The 14572-nt window shown below is 37.2% G+C and overlaps 1 protein-coding gene across 5 annotated transcripts in view; it reads right to left on the reverse strand.

Annotated features, from left to right (window-relative positions):
• Positions 1-14572, reverse strand: part of STXBP5 (syntaxin binding protein 5) — a 166717-nt gene that overhangs the window by 82845 nt on the left and 69300 nt on the right. For all 5 annotated transcript variants that reach the window (XR_011434477.1, XR_002805193.2, XM_023632926.2 and 2 more), the window contains exons 8-9: positions 13943-14066; positions 2202-2280 (exon numbers count right to left, since the gene is read on the reverse strand). Coding sequence is in view for 3 of the 5 variants with exons in the window: in XM_023632926.2 (XP_023488694.2) it covers positions 2202-2280; positions 13943-14066 (203 nt within the window). In the remaining 2 variants the exon portion in view is untranslated. The remainder of the gene's footprint in view (positions 1-2201; positions 2281-13942; positions 14067-14572) is intronic.

A 14572-nucleotide genomic window follows, 5' to 3' on the forward strand; every position in this document is an offset into this window, starting at 1 on the left:
TAAAGGAGTGACGTTCACGCTGAGCTATGAGAGATGAGAGGGAATCCTCCTGCCTAGAACGATTTCTAGGTAAAGGGAAGACAATGCAGAAGATCCCGAGGAGGAAAGGATGCTCTTCTAACAAAATCTGGTTACTCGCCACCGGGAACTGGCAGAAGCCCTGCCCAAGACACTGCCAAGAACAGGAACGGGTGAGAGCTGCCGAGCTTACTACACGATGGGGCTGATCCGGCTCTAGATGGGAGGGTGGTGCAGCAGTTCTCAGAGTTGGCTACACACTGGAATTCTGAGAGGCCACGTGAAGGAAAGAGGCCAAGGAGTGAGAAAAAAGAAAAACTTTAATTTCCTGAATGTCCTACCCCAAGAGAAAAAGAAATTGGGAAGCTGGAGAAGACTGTTACGAGAGGGCGAGCCTACTGATCTTTTTAATGGTATCTACAAATGCATATGAAAGAGTCAGGCTTTTTTTTTTTTTTTTTTTCCACTTCTCATCTTATGAAAGGAAAAGTATTGCTGCCATCCTGAAGGAACCGGGAATCATAAATATGACCATTATATAGGAGTGAAAAAGGGAACAGGTAGAGTACAGAGAGAAAAAAAAATCCTCCCTGAGCCTTTGCTGCCAAACGAGATTTGTTAAAATGAATACAGAATTCAGATGACAATTAGTACTGATAATTTAAACGTTTAACAATTCATTTGAAGTTTTTTACAAACACAGGTTTCTTTCTGGTTCCCTGCCTTTTTTTTTTTTTTTTTTGCTACAATGCTTTTCCTATTTACATTCCTTTGCCATAGGACAAATATGGCAAATAAAAATCAATTGGTGGTAGGAGCTCTCCTAACAAAAAATAGGGGCAAGTATTTATAGAAAGTTTATTATGTACTAGGCAGTGTTGTGAAATGTTTTGAATACATGATTATCTCATTTAACGCATCACAACCATCTTTGACCTACTGTCACATTTATGTCATAAATGAGGAAGCTGAAGCACAAAGAAGTCCACTAACTCTGTGCCAAAGGTCACACACACAGTGAGGGATGCCACAGTCAGTTCAACAGATGCTATTCCTCTTGGAGTTCATTCAACCTACTGTCTGAACACAGTATATCTTCTGGATCCCAGAGGAAGCCTAAAGAGGATAAGGGAAAATAACAGCCATCTTATGATTCTTCAGCCCACTGTCATTTCTCAAATGAGAACAGGGCTGAGTTGAATTAGATGGGGAGAACAGATTAAAAAGGGAAGTACCCCAGCCATAACAACCAGTGGTTATAAACTGGTATACAAAAAAATACACCAATCGTTCTAAACTTTAGTGTGCATCAGAATCTCCTGTGGGTCTAGTTACAACACTGGGCTCCACCCACAGACAGTTTCTGATTCAGTATGTCTGGGGCGGAGTCTGAGAATTCGCATTTCTAACAAGTTCTCAGCGGATGTTGCTGGTCCAGGGACCACAATTTGAGAAGCCTGCACTATACATACCACATAAATTCACTCTCTTACAACGCTATAGTGAATAAAACCACACGCTTTTCCCGGGGAACTACAACAGAAATTAAAGGGCTCCTTCAGAGGTTAAAGAGATGGGGAATTTTCAAAGAAACATTTAAAAATTTTTTCATTTATTATATTTTTAAATATAACATTTGGTACATACAAAAATATGTGTAAAATATATAAATTGTAAAAGCCATATAATTCTCATACCTAATTCATACAGTGGCAATCAATGTCTTCAAACACAACTGACAAACTTCCTTTAATATTAAACTATTTATTTTTCTAATTGTCAAACAGGCTTATGAAATTTAACTTCTGAATACATAACATTCATAATTAACATATATAGTATAAATAGGTTAAATTTTGCCTTTTTTCTTCATTGCTTATTCCACAGTTTTCACTAGTGAATAAACACTATTGTTACTGAAGACTAATCTAACTGAACATATGAAGTTTGACAAAAAAATAACTCAAACTTTCCAAGATATATTGTAAAACTACTAAAGACAGAACACAAAGAAATGTTTCACCCCAAATTTACCAATTTTAGTTATTTTGTTAAATTAAGAGAGCACTACAGACCGGGCTACACCATTCTAACGTGGGATTTCAAAGCAATGATCACACAGCCTTCAGTGCTATTTGAGTAATTACAGACAATCAACATTGGCAACGAAGTTAAAATCTTACCCAGATCTAGTCGTTTTGAATTCCACCTTGAGGATAGGTTTGCACGGTTCTGGCTTCTTCCCATCCTTTAACTGTTTTCCTAAAATATATTTTCCTGCATTAAATTCTAAAATTCTAAGTTAATCTAAATTCTTACATTGATAGTTTATAAAATGAAAGTGAAATATAATGAAATCCACCACGAAACATTTTAAAGTGATTCTGAAAGAAGTACTTAATACAAAGTAAGATATTTAAAATAATCAAGTAAGTTAATTGACATTCCATGCTAAAAGGTAACTAAAATCAATAACTTAGTAACATGTATGTGATAAAATTCTAGTAAGAAGTTGATAGTCTTCTCAATGTTCTTAACTGCAGGTAAGCAAAACAAAAGTTCAATTAGCTAAATTAATTCAAGTTTTAAAATAGCTTGATTCAAGAAAAATAAACCTAAATCATATTTTCACACAAGTGTGACAGGCTGCATAATTAAACCCTATGCTAATAAACCCATTTATATTTATTCCCCTAAAGTAAAACCCATCCCTTGTAACGTCCAAAAGACTGCTGAAATAAACCAACCTCTACAAAAGGTGTCAGAAACTCATACTGTCAAAGAATTTTGATTATTTAAAAAAAATGTTTTTTGATTTGTTACCTATTTCTACATGTTCATTGTAGAAACAACTCAGAAAAATATAAAGAAAATAAAACATGCATTTCCACTTCTTAGAGATCAGTCATTCTCAACATGGTACTGTTCCTGGGGACTGCAAACCCACACGCACGCCCCAGCCCTTCTCGTCCTCTTTCCCAGCTTTCTCCCCCACAGGACCTCGCTCATTCTAGGACCCTGTATTTTATTTTGTTTCTTGTTTGCCTCACCAACAAGCAAGCAAATTCCATGAAAGCAAATGTTTTTAAGTGTGTATGTGTTTTCTGTTGCTGTATTCCTGGAGACACTGTTTGGCACAGAGTGGGCACTCACTAACTATTTAATGAGTGAATAAATTAATGATTTTTCCTTAGGATTAATTCTAGAAAAAGAATATCTGGGTAGAACTGTATTTCAGAAAGCTCGCACCAATTTGTATTTCCACCAACAGTGTAGGAGAGTATTTTGCTACATTCTTCCCCAACAATGCTATTTTTTTTTCTGATTTGATAAGTGGAAAAGGTATCTCATTTTAATTTGTACTGTTTTAATCCATAACTCTGAACATTCTTAGGCTTTTGGGTCATCTGTATTTCTTCTTTTAAAAAACAGCTTGTGTCCTTTACCCATGTTTGTATGTTATCTTCTTTATATTTAAAAGTAAATTTAATATTCAGAGGTCATTAATATTATGTCCGTTATATGTTGCAAATATTTTCCCCAGTGTCATTTGTGATTGAATACTCAGAAATTTTTAAAACCTGCACAGATGTATACATTTAAATAATCAAGTCTATGAGTCTTAATCATGTTTCCAGTTAAAAAAGCTTAAAATCTAAAATGCCAATCCTTCCAAAATCAATTTACAAATGCAATATAGTTAGAATTCCAACAGCGTTTCTTGGAATGGCTAAGAAACGAGGGAAGGAGACTGACTTCCAGAATGACAGTGAGAACCTCCGTGAACTCGCTCTCCCACAAAAATTGAAACACTAGTAAAGCAACTCAAGTTAACCACTCCAGACCTCTGGAAATTAACTGAAGCCACAAAACAAGCGGATCGTACAGTCTCCCCACAGAAACGACGAGACCTCGGTAAGATGGTAGACTGGGATGCTTCCATGGAGGGCTGTTCCCGGCCCCCTCACTTCCCAGCTTAGTGGCCAGTGGCCTCGAAAAGGCAATAATGTTAGCCATCAGAAAGGACTGAGTATTTTTGCAGTTCCATTAAAACCAGCTTCCCGAGAGCAAAAGAGCTGTCTGTCCCAACTCGCAGCTCCCTGGAAACTCTATTCCCAAGGTGGTGTGGCCATTTCATCCGAGAGAGACCCCAGCTCAGGAGGGAAAAGGCCCTCCCTCCAGGGCATCGCAAAAACAGCAGCCATCTGCGGGCACCAGGCAGCTGCCTAAGGCTGTGGTTTCAGCTGAGGCGGATAAGAGCCAGGGCAGGAATGAGAAGAAAATTCTGAAGAACTAGACATACTCCTGGGATCTAAGAGTCTGCACAGCTGTGCAAGGCTGCGTGCATGCCCAGGGAGGACCTGCTGGGAAAGGAAAGGGCCCAGCCACTCATCTCTGGCTGACTTTGAGACCCTGAGCACACAGGAAGTAAAAAAAAAAAAAAAAAGTAAAATGGTGGAAAGTAAAATGAGCTATAATATCTACTGCTGCCAGGAATGTCGGGAAAGAGCCACTGATCCGTGGCTGCTAGAACTGCGAAGGATACAGTCTTTTTGGAAAGCAGTGTAACAGCATTTACTACAAACAGAAATACCTAAAACCCTTTGAGGAGAAACAATTTTACTCTTGAGCATTTGTATATAGAAGCAAAAGGACCAATTCCTATTGAATAGGTACAGGAAGGTAACAGCAACATAATTTGTAGTGATCAAGAACGGAAAATAAAGTGAATGTCCATTAATTTGAAAAGGCTGAATAAATTGTGAAACAATCTATTACCTTACCATTAAAATGAAGGAATTAGAGCCATGCCAGGTGACACAGAGAGATCTTCCTAAAGCACAGGGGATTAAGCACAGTGGAAAAGCAAGATGCAAAAAAAAGACTAATAGAAATGGGGCTGGCCCAGCAGTATAGTGGTTGAGTTTGGTGGCCGGGGGTTCGCCAGTTCAGATCCCAGGTGTGGACCTACACACCGCTCATCAAGCCATGCTGTGGTAGGTGTCCCACATATAAAGTAGAGGAAGATGGGAATGGATGTTAGCTCAGGGCCAATCTTCCTCAGCAAAAAAGAGGAGCATTGGCAGCAGATGTAAGCTCAGGGCTAATCTTCCTCGAAAAACAACAACAACAAAGACTAACAGAATTCTATTTTATGTAAAACAATGACCAAAAAAATCTCCTAAGTTTATCTATGTGTGTAGGGATATATATGGTTTTAGAAATATATATATATATATTTTGGAAGAACACCTGTACGATTTTTGACATAGCTTACCTGGTGGGGCACAAAAGGGGACTGGGCTGCTGACGTGGGGGAAGGCTGAGGGAGAAGGGACTGATCCCATTTATGTATGATGACACACACATGTGTATGGATATGTATAAAAAGCCAGCAGTCTTTTTTGTCATTCTCCTCTTTGGTTCCATGGTTAGGAAGTTCTTCTCCACAGCAAAATCATTTCAAAAGATTTTTTTTTTTTGCAATTTCTTGCAATTGCACTATAGTATCATTTATTACATTTAATTATTTTCTGAAATCTATTTTGGTACAAAGAAGGTATTTTTCTTCTAATAATTTCAGCACTATTTTAATAGTTTTACTGAGCGATAACTGCCAGACAATAAAGTGCACACACATACTTAACGTGTACAGCCTGACGAATTGTGATATAGGAATGCACCTGCCAGCGCTATTTATGGAACCATCATAACTTCCCCCACTGATATGAAGTCACCTTTATTACATTAAATTTTTATAAATACACACCTGTCAAGTGGTATGACAGTAACTAATCCTGCCTTAAAGTCCTGGGGGATCGCCTCTTCCTCTCTGTATGCAGACAGCAGAATCCTGAACCTCCAGCCTCCCAATTTACAAGACCCAAGAAGTGCCGGGTAAGAGAGGGAAGCAGAACAGCAGGCCAAGAGACCGCAAAGGACTGCCCGGGGGAGGAGACTGGTTTGTTGAGGTGGGAGAGGGAATTGAGGGAAAAAGGAAGGTATAGAAAAAAGGAGGCTTAAATCTGAAAAGTAGACCCTCGAGCAGTGCGAGGAACAAAGTAAGAATTTCAACCTGTTCAGAGAAACACGATCTTTTAGCGAGGAATTTCCATATCTGCTTTGAAGAAGGCCAGCATCAGCCCTGGATCCATCTTCTACACCCAAGGCTCTGATTGAGAGCGTCAGACTGATGTAATTTGGGCTTATAGATGCAAATTTTACATTTATTCTCAAAAATTATTTTGTTGTATGCATTTTGTTTTATGAAGTAAAACAATTTTTCAGATATAACTTCATTTGACTTATTTCGATATTCACCACCAATCTTTCAGTGGCTGGAACCATTTTAAGAGCATCGGGTGATGTATTTACTGAACCTTTCCAAGTCGGAGCTTCTATATCTTGTATAAAACCTGGCTAGGTACAAAGTTCTTAACTTTTGCTTTGCTCAATAGTCTTGATATTGCTCTACTGTATCTAGCACTTAAACTTAGAATAAAGTTTAAAGCCGATCTGATTTTTATTTCTTTATAAGTAAACTTTTTTTCCACCGCATGCAAGGATGCTAACAGAGTAGTTTCATTATCTCTGTAAATCACAAACGCTGCAGTTTTTATAGTGATCTTTCCTCCTTAACCTTGCTTGGAAATTACTGAGTCCTTTTGATCTGCGTACTCTGATCATTTTTCAACTCAGGTTTTTAAAATTACGTCACCAACTATTGCTTGGGTTCCAGAAAGGTTAATTTATTCAAGTGTAATCCTAGACTAACCATTTTCTAAACTGAATCAAGCAATAAGGCGCTAGCTAAGATTCCATACAGCACACGTAAGTCAAAGGATGCTTAAAGGATCGCTGGATTTCACCACTAGGTGTCACTTTTCTCCTTACTCGCTATGCCACCTGAGTAGCAAAAACCTGTGCTAGTTTTTTCAACTACCTGTGAACTGCCTTGATATGTCGTTGAAAAGATCTGGTTAATTATAAAACTTGACTTAATAAATCAGGTAAACCCCCATGTCACATCCGATTTCTTCTGTCTCTTATTATGACTTGCTCCCTATAAGCCACTTGGCCACAATGAACTTGGTTAAGTCTTGGTGAATCTAATTCCAGAATTTTATGTATGTACGTCCATTTCTTCCCATTTGCCGTCACAAGTGAAATCTTCACTATTTATTGTTTACAACGGCTTTCTAACTGGCCCTCCTCTTCTGTGCCTAGCTCCACTGACGCAATACCATCAGAGTAGTATTTCCAGAATATAAATGTTGTTTCTTATGTAAATCATTTACTACATCTCCATCATGAAGTCCAGACTCGTTAGCATAGTATGATGTATAAGTACTCTTGCTTCCATACACGGTTGTGTCTTCACTTCCTGCTACCTGCCCAAAGGAATTTTAAATGCTGGTCATATTAACAGTTTTCCAAGATTACCTGCTTTGGATTATGTCTTTGTATCTTCTGACTAAAATAACCTTGCTCTGCTCTTTCCTATCTCATAACATCCCATTCATCCTTTAAGACCAAGCTCATATAACCTAAATTTGTGAAATCTTCCTACACCCTTCATCCAAAAACATACCCACTACTTCTGTTTCCACATCATCCTATGCATGCCTTTATCAGCACTCATCATACGCATTCTAGTTATCAGTTTATAGATCGTTTTCATTCACTGGACTATGAGTTCTCCAAGTGCATCATATTTCCAGTATTTCATCTCTGGTGTACAGGAGGCGCTCAATAAATGTCTGTTGAATGAATGAATGAAGATACATTAAAAAAATGAGTGAGGATCATTGACAAAAACAAGTGCTTCCTTAGTTTTTAATTTTGCCATTTAGAATGGAGAACGTATATTCTAACTGATACAGTTGTCACACAGCAGTGATGTTCTCAGCCTAGAGCTGGCCATCTAGCATGGCAGCCATCACTCCCACATGGCCATTGGGTGCTGAAATGGGGCTAGACCAAGTTTAGATTTGTTATAATATAAAATACACAACAGAGTTCAAAGAGTACAAAGAAAGAATGTGAAATATCTTAATTTTGTATGTTGATATTTTGCATATTTTGGGTTAAATAACATTTTAAAATTAATTTTACTTTTTTCACTGTCCTTAGTATAGTTACTAGTAAATTTAAAACTACACATGTAGCTCACATTATATTTCTATTGAACAGCGATGCTCTAGAAATTAAAGTGATTCAAACTGGCAAATCGCATTGTTAACAACACTCGTCTGAAATGGGGAGAGGGTTCTTTCCTTAATGAGTATGGAGATAGTTAATTCACAGCTGAACTGAAGACAGCTGGACATCTGCTTTTTGACTCTTGGCCAAGGGCAATGGGATTTATGATGTGCTTGTTCAAGGTCCAAAACTCCCCTAGTGACTCCCAGGGTAGCAGTTTTACTGATGGTTGGCAAGTGGCCTAACTGGTTTGGCAAGACTGGCTTGATCATTTCAAGGGCCTCCCTGAGAGTTTCTGAGTTCCTCAGAAGCCAGATCTCGGTGGGTGGAGCTGGAGACTCAGCACAATCCTTGCGTGCACTTCAGCACCTGCGGGAGCCCGCATATGGGATGTCGCTCAGAATGCTGACCCGCATTCTCTTTCTCCCGCTGCACCACATCCTTTGCCTTTAAATAAAAGCCTTATCTGAGTATGTTCTGTGGAGTCCAGTAAGTCCTTTCAAATACATAAACTGGGGAAAACCTCATAATGAACTATTTAAACAACTGCAGTATGGTTTTACTATTTATTGAATGTTTCATGCTTCAGCTGAATCTTAAAAGTAGATTAATCAAGTTTTTTGTATGTCACATCCTTAAAATATTACATTAAGCTGACTTTTACTTATGTGAACTTTGATTTTATTTTTCCTTCAGTGACCCTTAATAGAATAAAAGTTCCCTAATCTTGGTTTATTCCTTGATAAGTGGATTGATTGTACTTATAAGTAAGCTCCAGAAACTAAATTTTAAAATGTCATTTCCTATAATGAACACCTATTGATTTTGACCGTCTATCATCTCCATTTCCTTTGAGAATAATCTGATTCTGGTGAAGATAACAATCTCTCTCTCTCTCTCTCTCTCTCTCTCACACACACACACACACACACACACATGTAGGGTTACAGGGGAGACCCTGCAGGGCCCTGGGCCAGCAAATCACTTAACCATGAGGATTGCTTAAGGGTAAGTATGTGATCCATGCCAGGACTATCAAAGTTCTTCCTTCCTAAATAAGGAAACTCTACCTGCCATAGGAGAGAAAGAGGCCAAAACAGAGAGAGAAGCAGAGCTCACTCCCCAGGCTTACCATACAGAAATACAGAATGTGCGGTCCATCAAGATGAAACGACTTTGCACAGTCAACAGATGGAACAAACCCTGCTTAATTTCCCTATGTTCCCAAAACTCTATACCTTAAAAATCACTTTGTTCAATCCTGCCATTTTACATACGATAAAACTAAGTCCCAGAGAAGAGTAATTATCTCCACAAAGTATTTCACATACAGCAAAGCTAGAATTACATTCCGGGTTGTCGGATTGCCAGGGAAATTCATAAAAACTAGATTAAAGGGAGCTATCAATTTTGTTTGTTTTAGTCAGAAATTACCTCTTGAGTAATTTCAGACACACAAATGAAGACTTTCTGAAAAAATATAATTATAAACCATCTTGATATGCATAGTAAATTATTCAGTATTATATCACAAAATTATTCTCCTTTGCTGGCCATCTTATCATCACTATCTAGATAACTACTATGCCCCTCAGGGTAAGAGTCTACCATCAAACACCGTGAGCAGGAAAGAGGCCATCCGAGGGAAGACTGAGCATAGACAACAAATCTGGAGAACTGCCTCCTAATTCAATTACAGTCCAAGCGCCAGGCCATCACCTCTCAGAGCACATTCCATGGAACACTGGGGAACCACAAGATGTTCTGAGAACAAACAATGCTAAAGGCAAATAAGTTTGGGAAAGCCACATTAAATAAATGAATATATAAACCAATATAAATAACAATACATATATGCATATATATCCTCCTTCTTAGAGATTCATGGTATATATTAAAGGTTAAGAAGTCTTGCAGTGAAGACAATGTTCAACTTTAAGTCAGCATTTCCAAAACTTTGACCCTAACAATTTTTCACCAAACAACTCATTAAGAAAAACTAGTATTGTGAAATGTATTTTGGGGAACACTACTCTAATCTAAAAATCTTTTGGTCCTATCCTACCAGGTAAATAACGTACCCAGATTTACATTTACTATAATTGCATATGTACAGCACATCACAATGTCCAGGTACTTCCACTTCCACTTTGCTCATTTGATGCAGGCCACAGAACAGTGCCCATCACATGGTAGACCCACTATTTGTTGAATGAATAAACAAAAATAGTCCCCACAACAACCATGTGAGAAGACTAAATTTAATTATCATCTCTACAGAGGAGAACGCTGAGGTTCAGAAATGTTAACCAACTTCTTAAAGGTCACAGAGCCAGAAACAATGGACCCAGGGCTTGACTACAAGTCTGGCTTCAAAATCCCGTTAGTCTGATGGAGTATTAACGTCTTCTGAACAGATTCTTCAAGGACGTCTTAAGCTATTCTTAGGAGTAAACATTAAAATAAAGTGCCGGTAGGAGTCTTAAAGTAAAATCAGTTCCTGCCTATTGAGGTAATACTTATAAACGTTTTTTTAAGAATAAGATACTTAAACAACCATTAGATGCCTATTGAGGTAATACTTATAAACGTTTTTTTAAGAATAAGATACTTAAACAACCATTAGATGGGTTTAAATATGAAAAAATCCAAAATGGGCAAAATTTTAAAAGTCTAGTACATTTAAAGTAATTTGCTGTAACTGCTAAAAAGTAAGAGCAAGAGACCATAACAGAAGACAGTAATAAGAAAAAACCCTAAATTTCAACACATCAAAGCAGACATTTAGTATCCTGAAAATTATATACCATGAATATGGTACATATGGAATATATGATAACTTGTTATGGTATGGAAAACACTTTTTTTGTACTTTAATGTATAAAAATGCATTTAGTTTGCCACTGAGCTCAGCTACCAACATAAATTCAACTTTGGTAGATCACCTGCCACTAGCAGTAAGCAGTAAACATTACTACTGGTGAAAATAATGCATATTTTATAAATAACGACTACTTCTGATCATCTACAGTTTTAGACTGCTCTATTGTGCAACAAATACCATCTTACTTTTTAACATCTGCCACAGAAAAAATTTATTTACATTTTGTTTGGATTCTAATTTTGGGAAAAAAACGTTAAATCAAATATTCTTCATCTTGTTTCTTTAAAAATAATTGTAGCTAGTGATCCTCTTTTGCTAAGATACCACAAACTCTGTAGAAACTTATTTCTGCCACTTATAAAAGTCTGCTCTCAAGGATCTAGGTTTTCAACATAAAAAAAGATCAAGATTAAACAGAAAATCACCATTTGGCAACCATCACAGCAATAATTAATCCAGCCAACAAACATCAAAAGATGCTAAAACCAGAGGGTCAAAGCTGGATAGGGAACAGTTTGATTTATAGTCTCAAAGTACTTCCTTCAGATCAAAATATTTGGTGATTACAGATACAAATCAAAAATACTTATTAATTTCAAAGGGAAAAGAGTAAAGTTATAATGGAGAGACCCAGCAGACAGCAGCTTAATCAAGGAATTAAGGCATGAGACATCACCCATATAGGACAAATCAAACACAGGCTCCACCTGAGAGGAGGCAAAAGGAACTCATCAATCCTTTGGGGATATTCCTGAAGAAAATGTGCAACCTGAATCTAATCATGAAAAAACATCAGATAAAACCATACGGAGGCACATTTTAAACATAACTGACCTACAATCTTCAAAATTGTCAGTTATAAAAGTCAAGAAAAGGCCCAAGAACCATCCCAGTTTGAAAGAGACTGAAGAAACCTGACAACCACATCTAATCTCCATACAGACCTTCAGAGAAAAGGCAAAACCTGGTGACACAGGAGAATGCCCTTGTTAATAAGAAACAGATACTGGAACATTTTGGGGTGACTGGATGGTATGTCAACAACTTACTCTCAAATGGTTCAAAAGAAAAAACTCTTTGTACTATTCTTAGGAAAAAAGATAAAACTTCAGGTGAACTTAAAACCACAAAACCAATAGCATATATTTCTACCGTCTTCAATACTAGTTTCATTTCTTCTGGATTTGAAATGAAAGGTTTTTAAACGAATCATCTACTTTTTTAGTGTTCTGGATTCCTCGGTTCCAGTGGGGTTGGGAGATCCTAAAATTTATGAAAATTCTCAGGCGTACCACTAAGATTAGGGATCTAGCCACTAACAGAAGGAAGATCGAAAATATATTAAGAAAAAGACTGGAACCTAGTATCCTAAGGGCTATCCTCTGGATGCACGCATAATTAGATCTGTAGCAAATTTAAAATAAGTGCTTTTCCAGAAGATGACCGCTACCACAAAGCAGTGGTAAAATATACCAAAATATGTGGCTTCAAGAATGGTTACTTTTACCAGAAACAAACAAGTCTGAAAACCCATACTGCCCGAGACAGATAAATTTTTAATTTTACTGTTTCCTTAATTTCTACATTGCAATAATTCAGAATGTACCGACTTTTTAAAAAAGCAGGCAAGCATATTTTAAAGCAAACAATGAAACATTCACAATAGTACAAGGATACTCTTCAATATGTTACCAATTTAAAGAACAGTTCCTTTAATTTCCCTAAATTTGCTGGTTAAGAATCTCTTACGGTAGAGCTGGAGAATGCAGATTAATAAAAAAAAAAAAAGTACATTCATTTTTCCAAATGAATTTGGCTTCATCCAAGACACAAAGAAGTCCTTTATAATCTGTTCATAAACACCCTACTAAAACCTTCTTTGTAGGTTTTGTAAACATACTTGTGCAGAAAAGAGTTAACATAGCAGGCTTGAGCCTGTTTTCCCTAGAAAGGTCGGCCTCCAAGGTCAGTTCTTGGTTGGCATCTGGTAAATTGGCTTTCGAGACCCTTCCACAATTCCCAGACTGATAAGGATGGCACACTGTGCCTAAGCTGTTTGTACAAACAGTACAGTTTATGATGAATCCCTGCTTTTCCTCTGGGCATCTGAAATTTTGGAACGTGCTAAAGCAGAGGGTGTCTACGGACTTATGCCAATAAAATCTCTGGGCTCCTGGGCTCAGGTGAGCTTCCCTGGTGGACACCATGTCACACATGCTGGCAATAACTCATTGCTGGAGGAAGTAAGCACGTGCTGGCAGACTCCCCGGGCAGAGGACTCTTGGCAGCTTGTGCCTGGCTTCCTCCAGACTTCACCCCATGTGCCTTTTCCCTTTGCTGATTTTGCTTTGCATCCTTTTGCTCAGTTCTGTGAATCCTCCTAGTGAATCATCAAACTTGGGGTGATCTTAGGGACCCTTGACACTACATTTTAATGCATAAAATTACTTTCTATAGAGTTCTGAGTGTTTCAATACACGGTCATATATACATTAGCAACTTGCAATTGATAACTTTAAGATGACAAAAGCCTAAAGTCCTATATCGCTCATAAAATTATTTACCTTTTTGACTACTGGAGAAACAATACTCAAAAAGATACTGTAACAGTCGTTTTCTCAAAGTTCAAATTTGCAATTTCAACTACAAATATAGTTAATTTGAGATTTTATTACCTGGTTATCGCATACTATTTCTATATGTGTAATTATTTTTAATTCCCTCAAAATGAAAGAAAACTCATCTTTATCCTCAAAAACAAACAAATCCAAATGCAAACTCCTGACAGTTTACTGTCCCTCACAATTCGGATGGTATTTAAAAGGGATGCATTCTTACCATGTGGAGCGATTGTCTGTAGCGGCTTAGCGGACGACCTCACGTTCCATATGGTCAAGGTGCCATCCGAATGACTGCAGATGAACTGTTTCCCTTCGTGATGCCAGGCAGCAGAGTGGATGGCCTAGAGAAGATGGGGAAGAGTCCCATTTTTAAAAACAAAAAGCAACTTAAACACAAAGCTATCCATAATTGGTGTTGTAATTAATTTTCACTTTAAACTTTTTCATATTTCCCAAGCTGAAGTCAATATTTTAACTTGGCATTCCCACAATAATTTAGCCCTCTTGCAATACAAATGAGATTTAATTTGGTATTGACACTATTTTAATTCTTTTAACTTACTCCTTAAGCCAACATAAGGATGATACAATAGCCATATATGCATTATTGACAAGTTCAGGAAAACAAAATGTATTCTTATAGTTTCTTAGAATAAACCATACCTAAACATAAATTACTAAGTAATTACAACCAATATCCCCTCAAAAAAAATAGTTGCTTTGACAGATCAGAACAAATTTTAAACATTAAATAAAATTATAAGAAGATAAAAATGTAGATTTAAGATCAATTAAATTAAAAATTAAGATAAATTACAAATATCTCAGATTGAGCTTTCAAAACATG

Source organism: Equus caballus, chromosome 31 (assembly GCF_041296265.1).
Source record: "Equus caballus isolate H_3958 breed thoroughbred chromosome 31, TB-T2T, whole genome shotgun sequence".
In the NCBI taxonomy this organism is placed as follows: domain Eukaryota; kingdom Metazoa; phylum Chordata; class Mammalia; order Perissodactyla; family Equidae; genus Equus; species Equus caballus.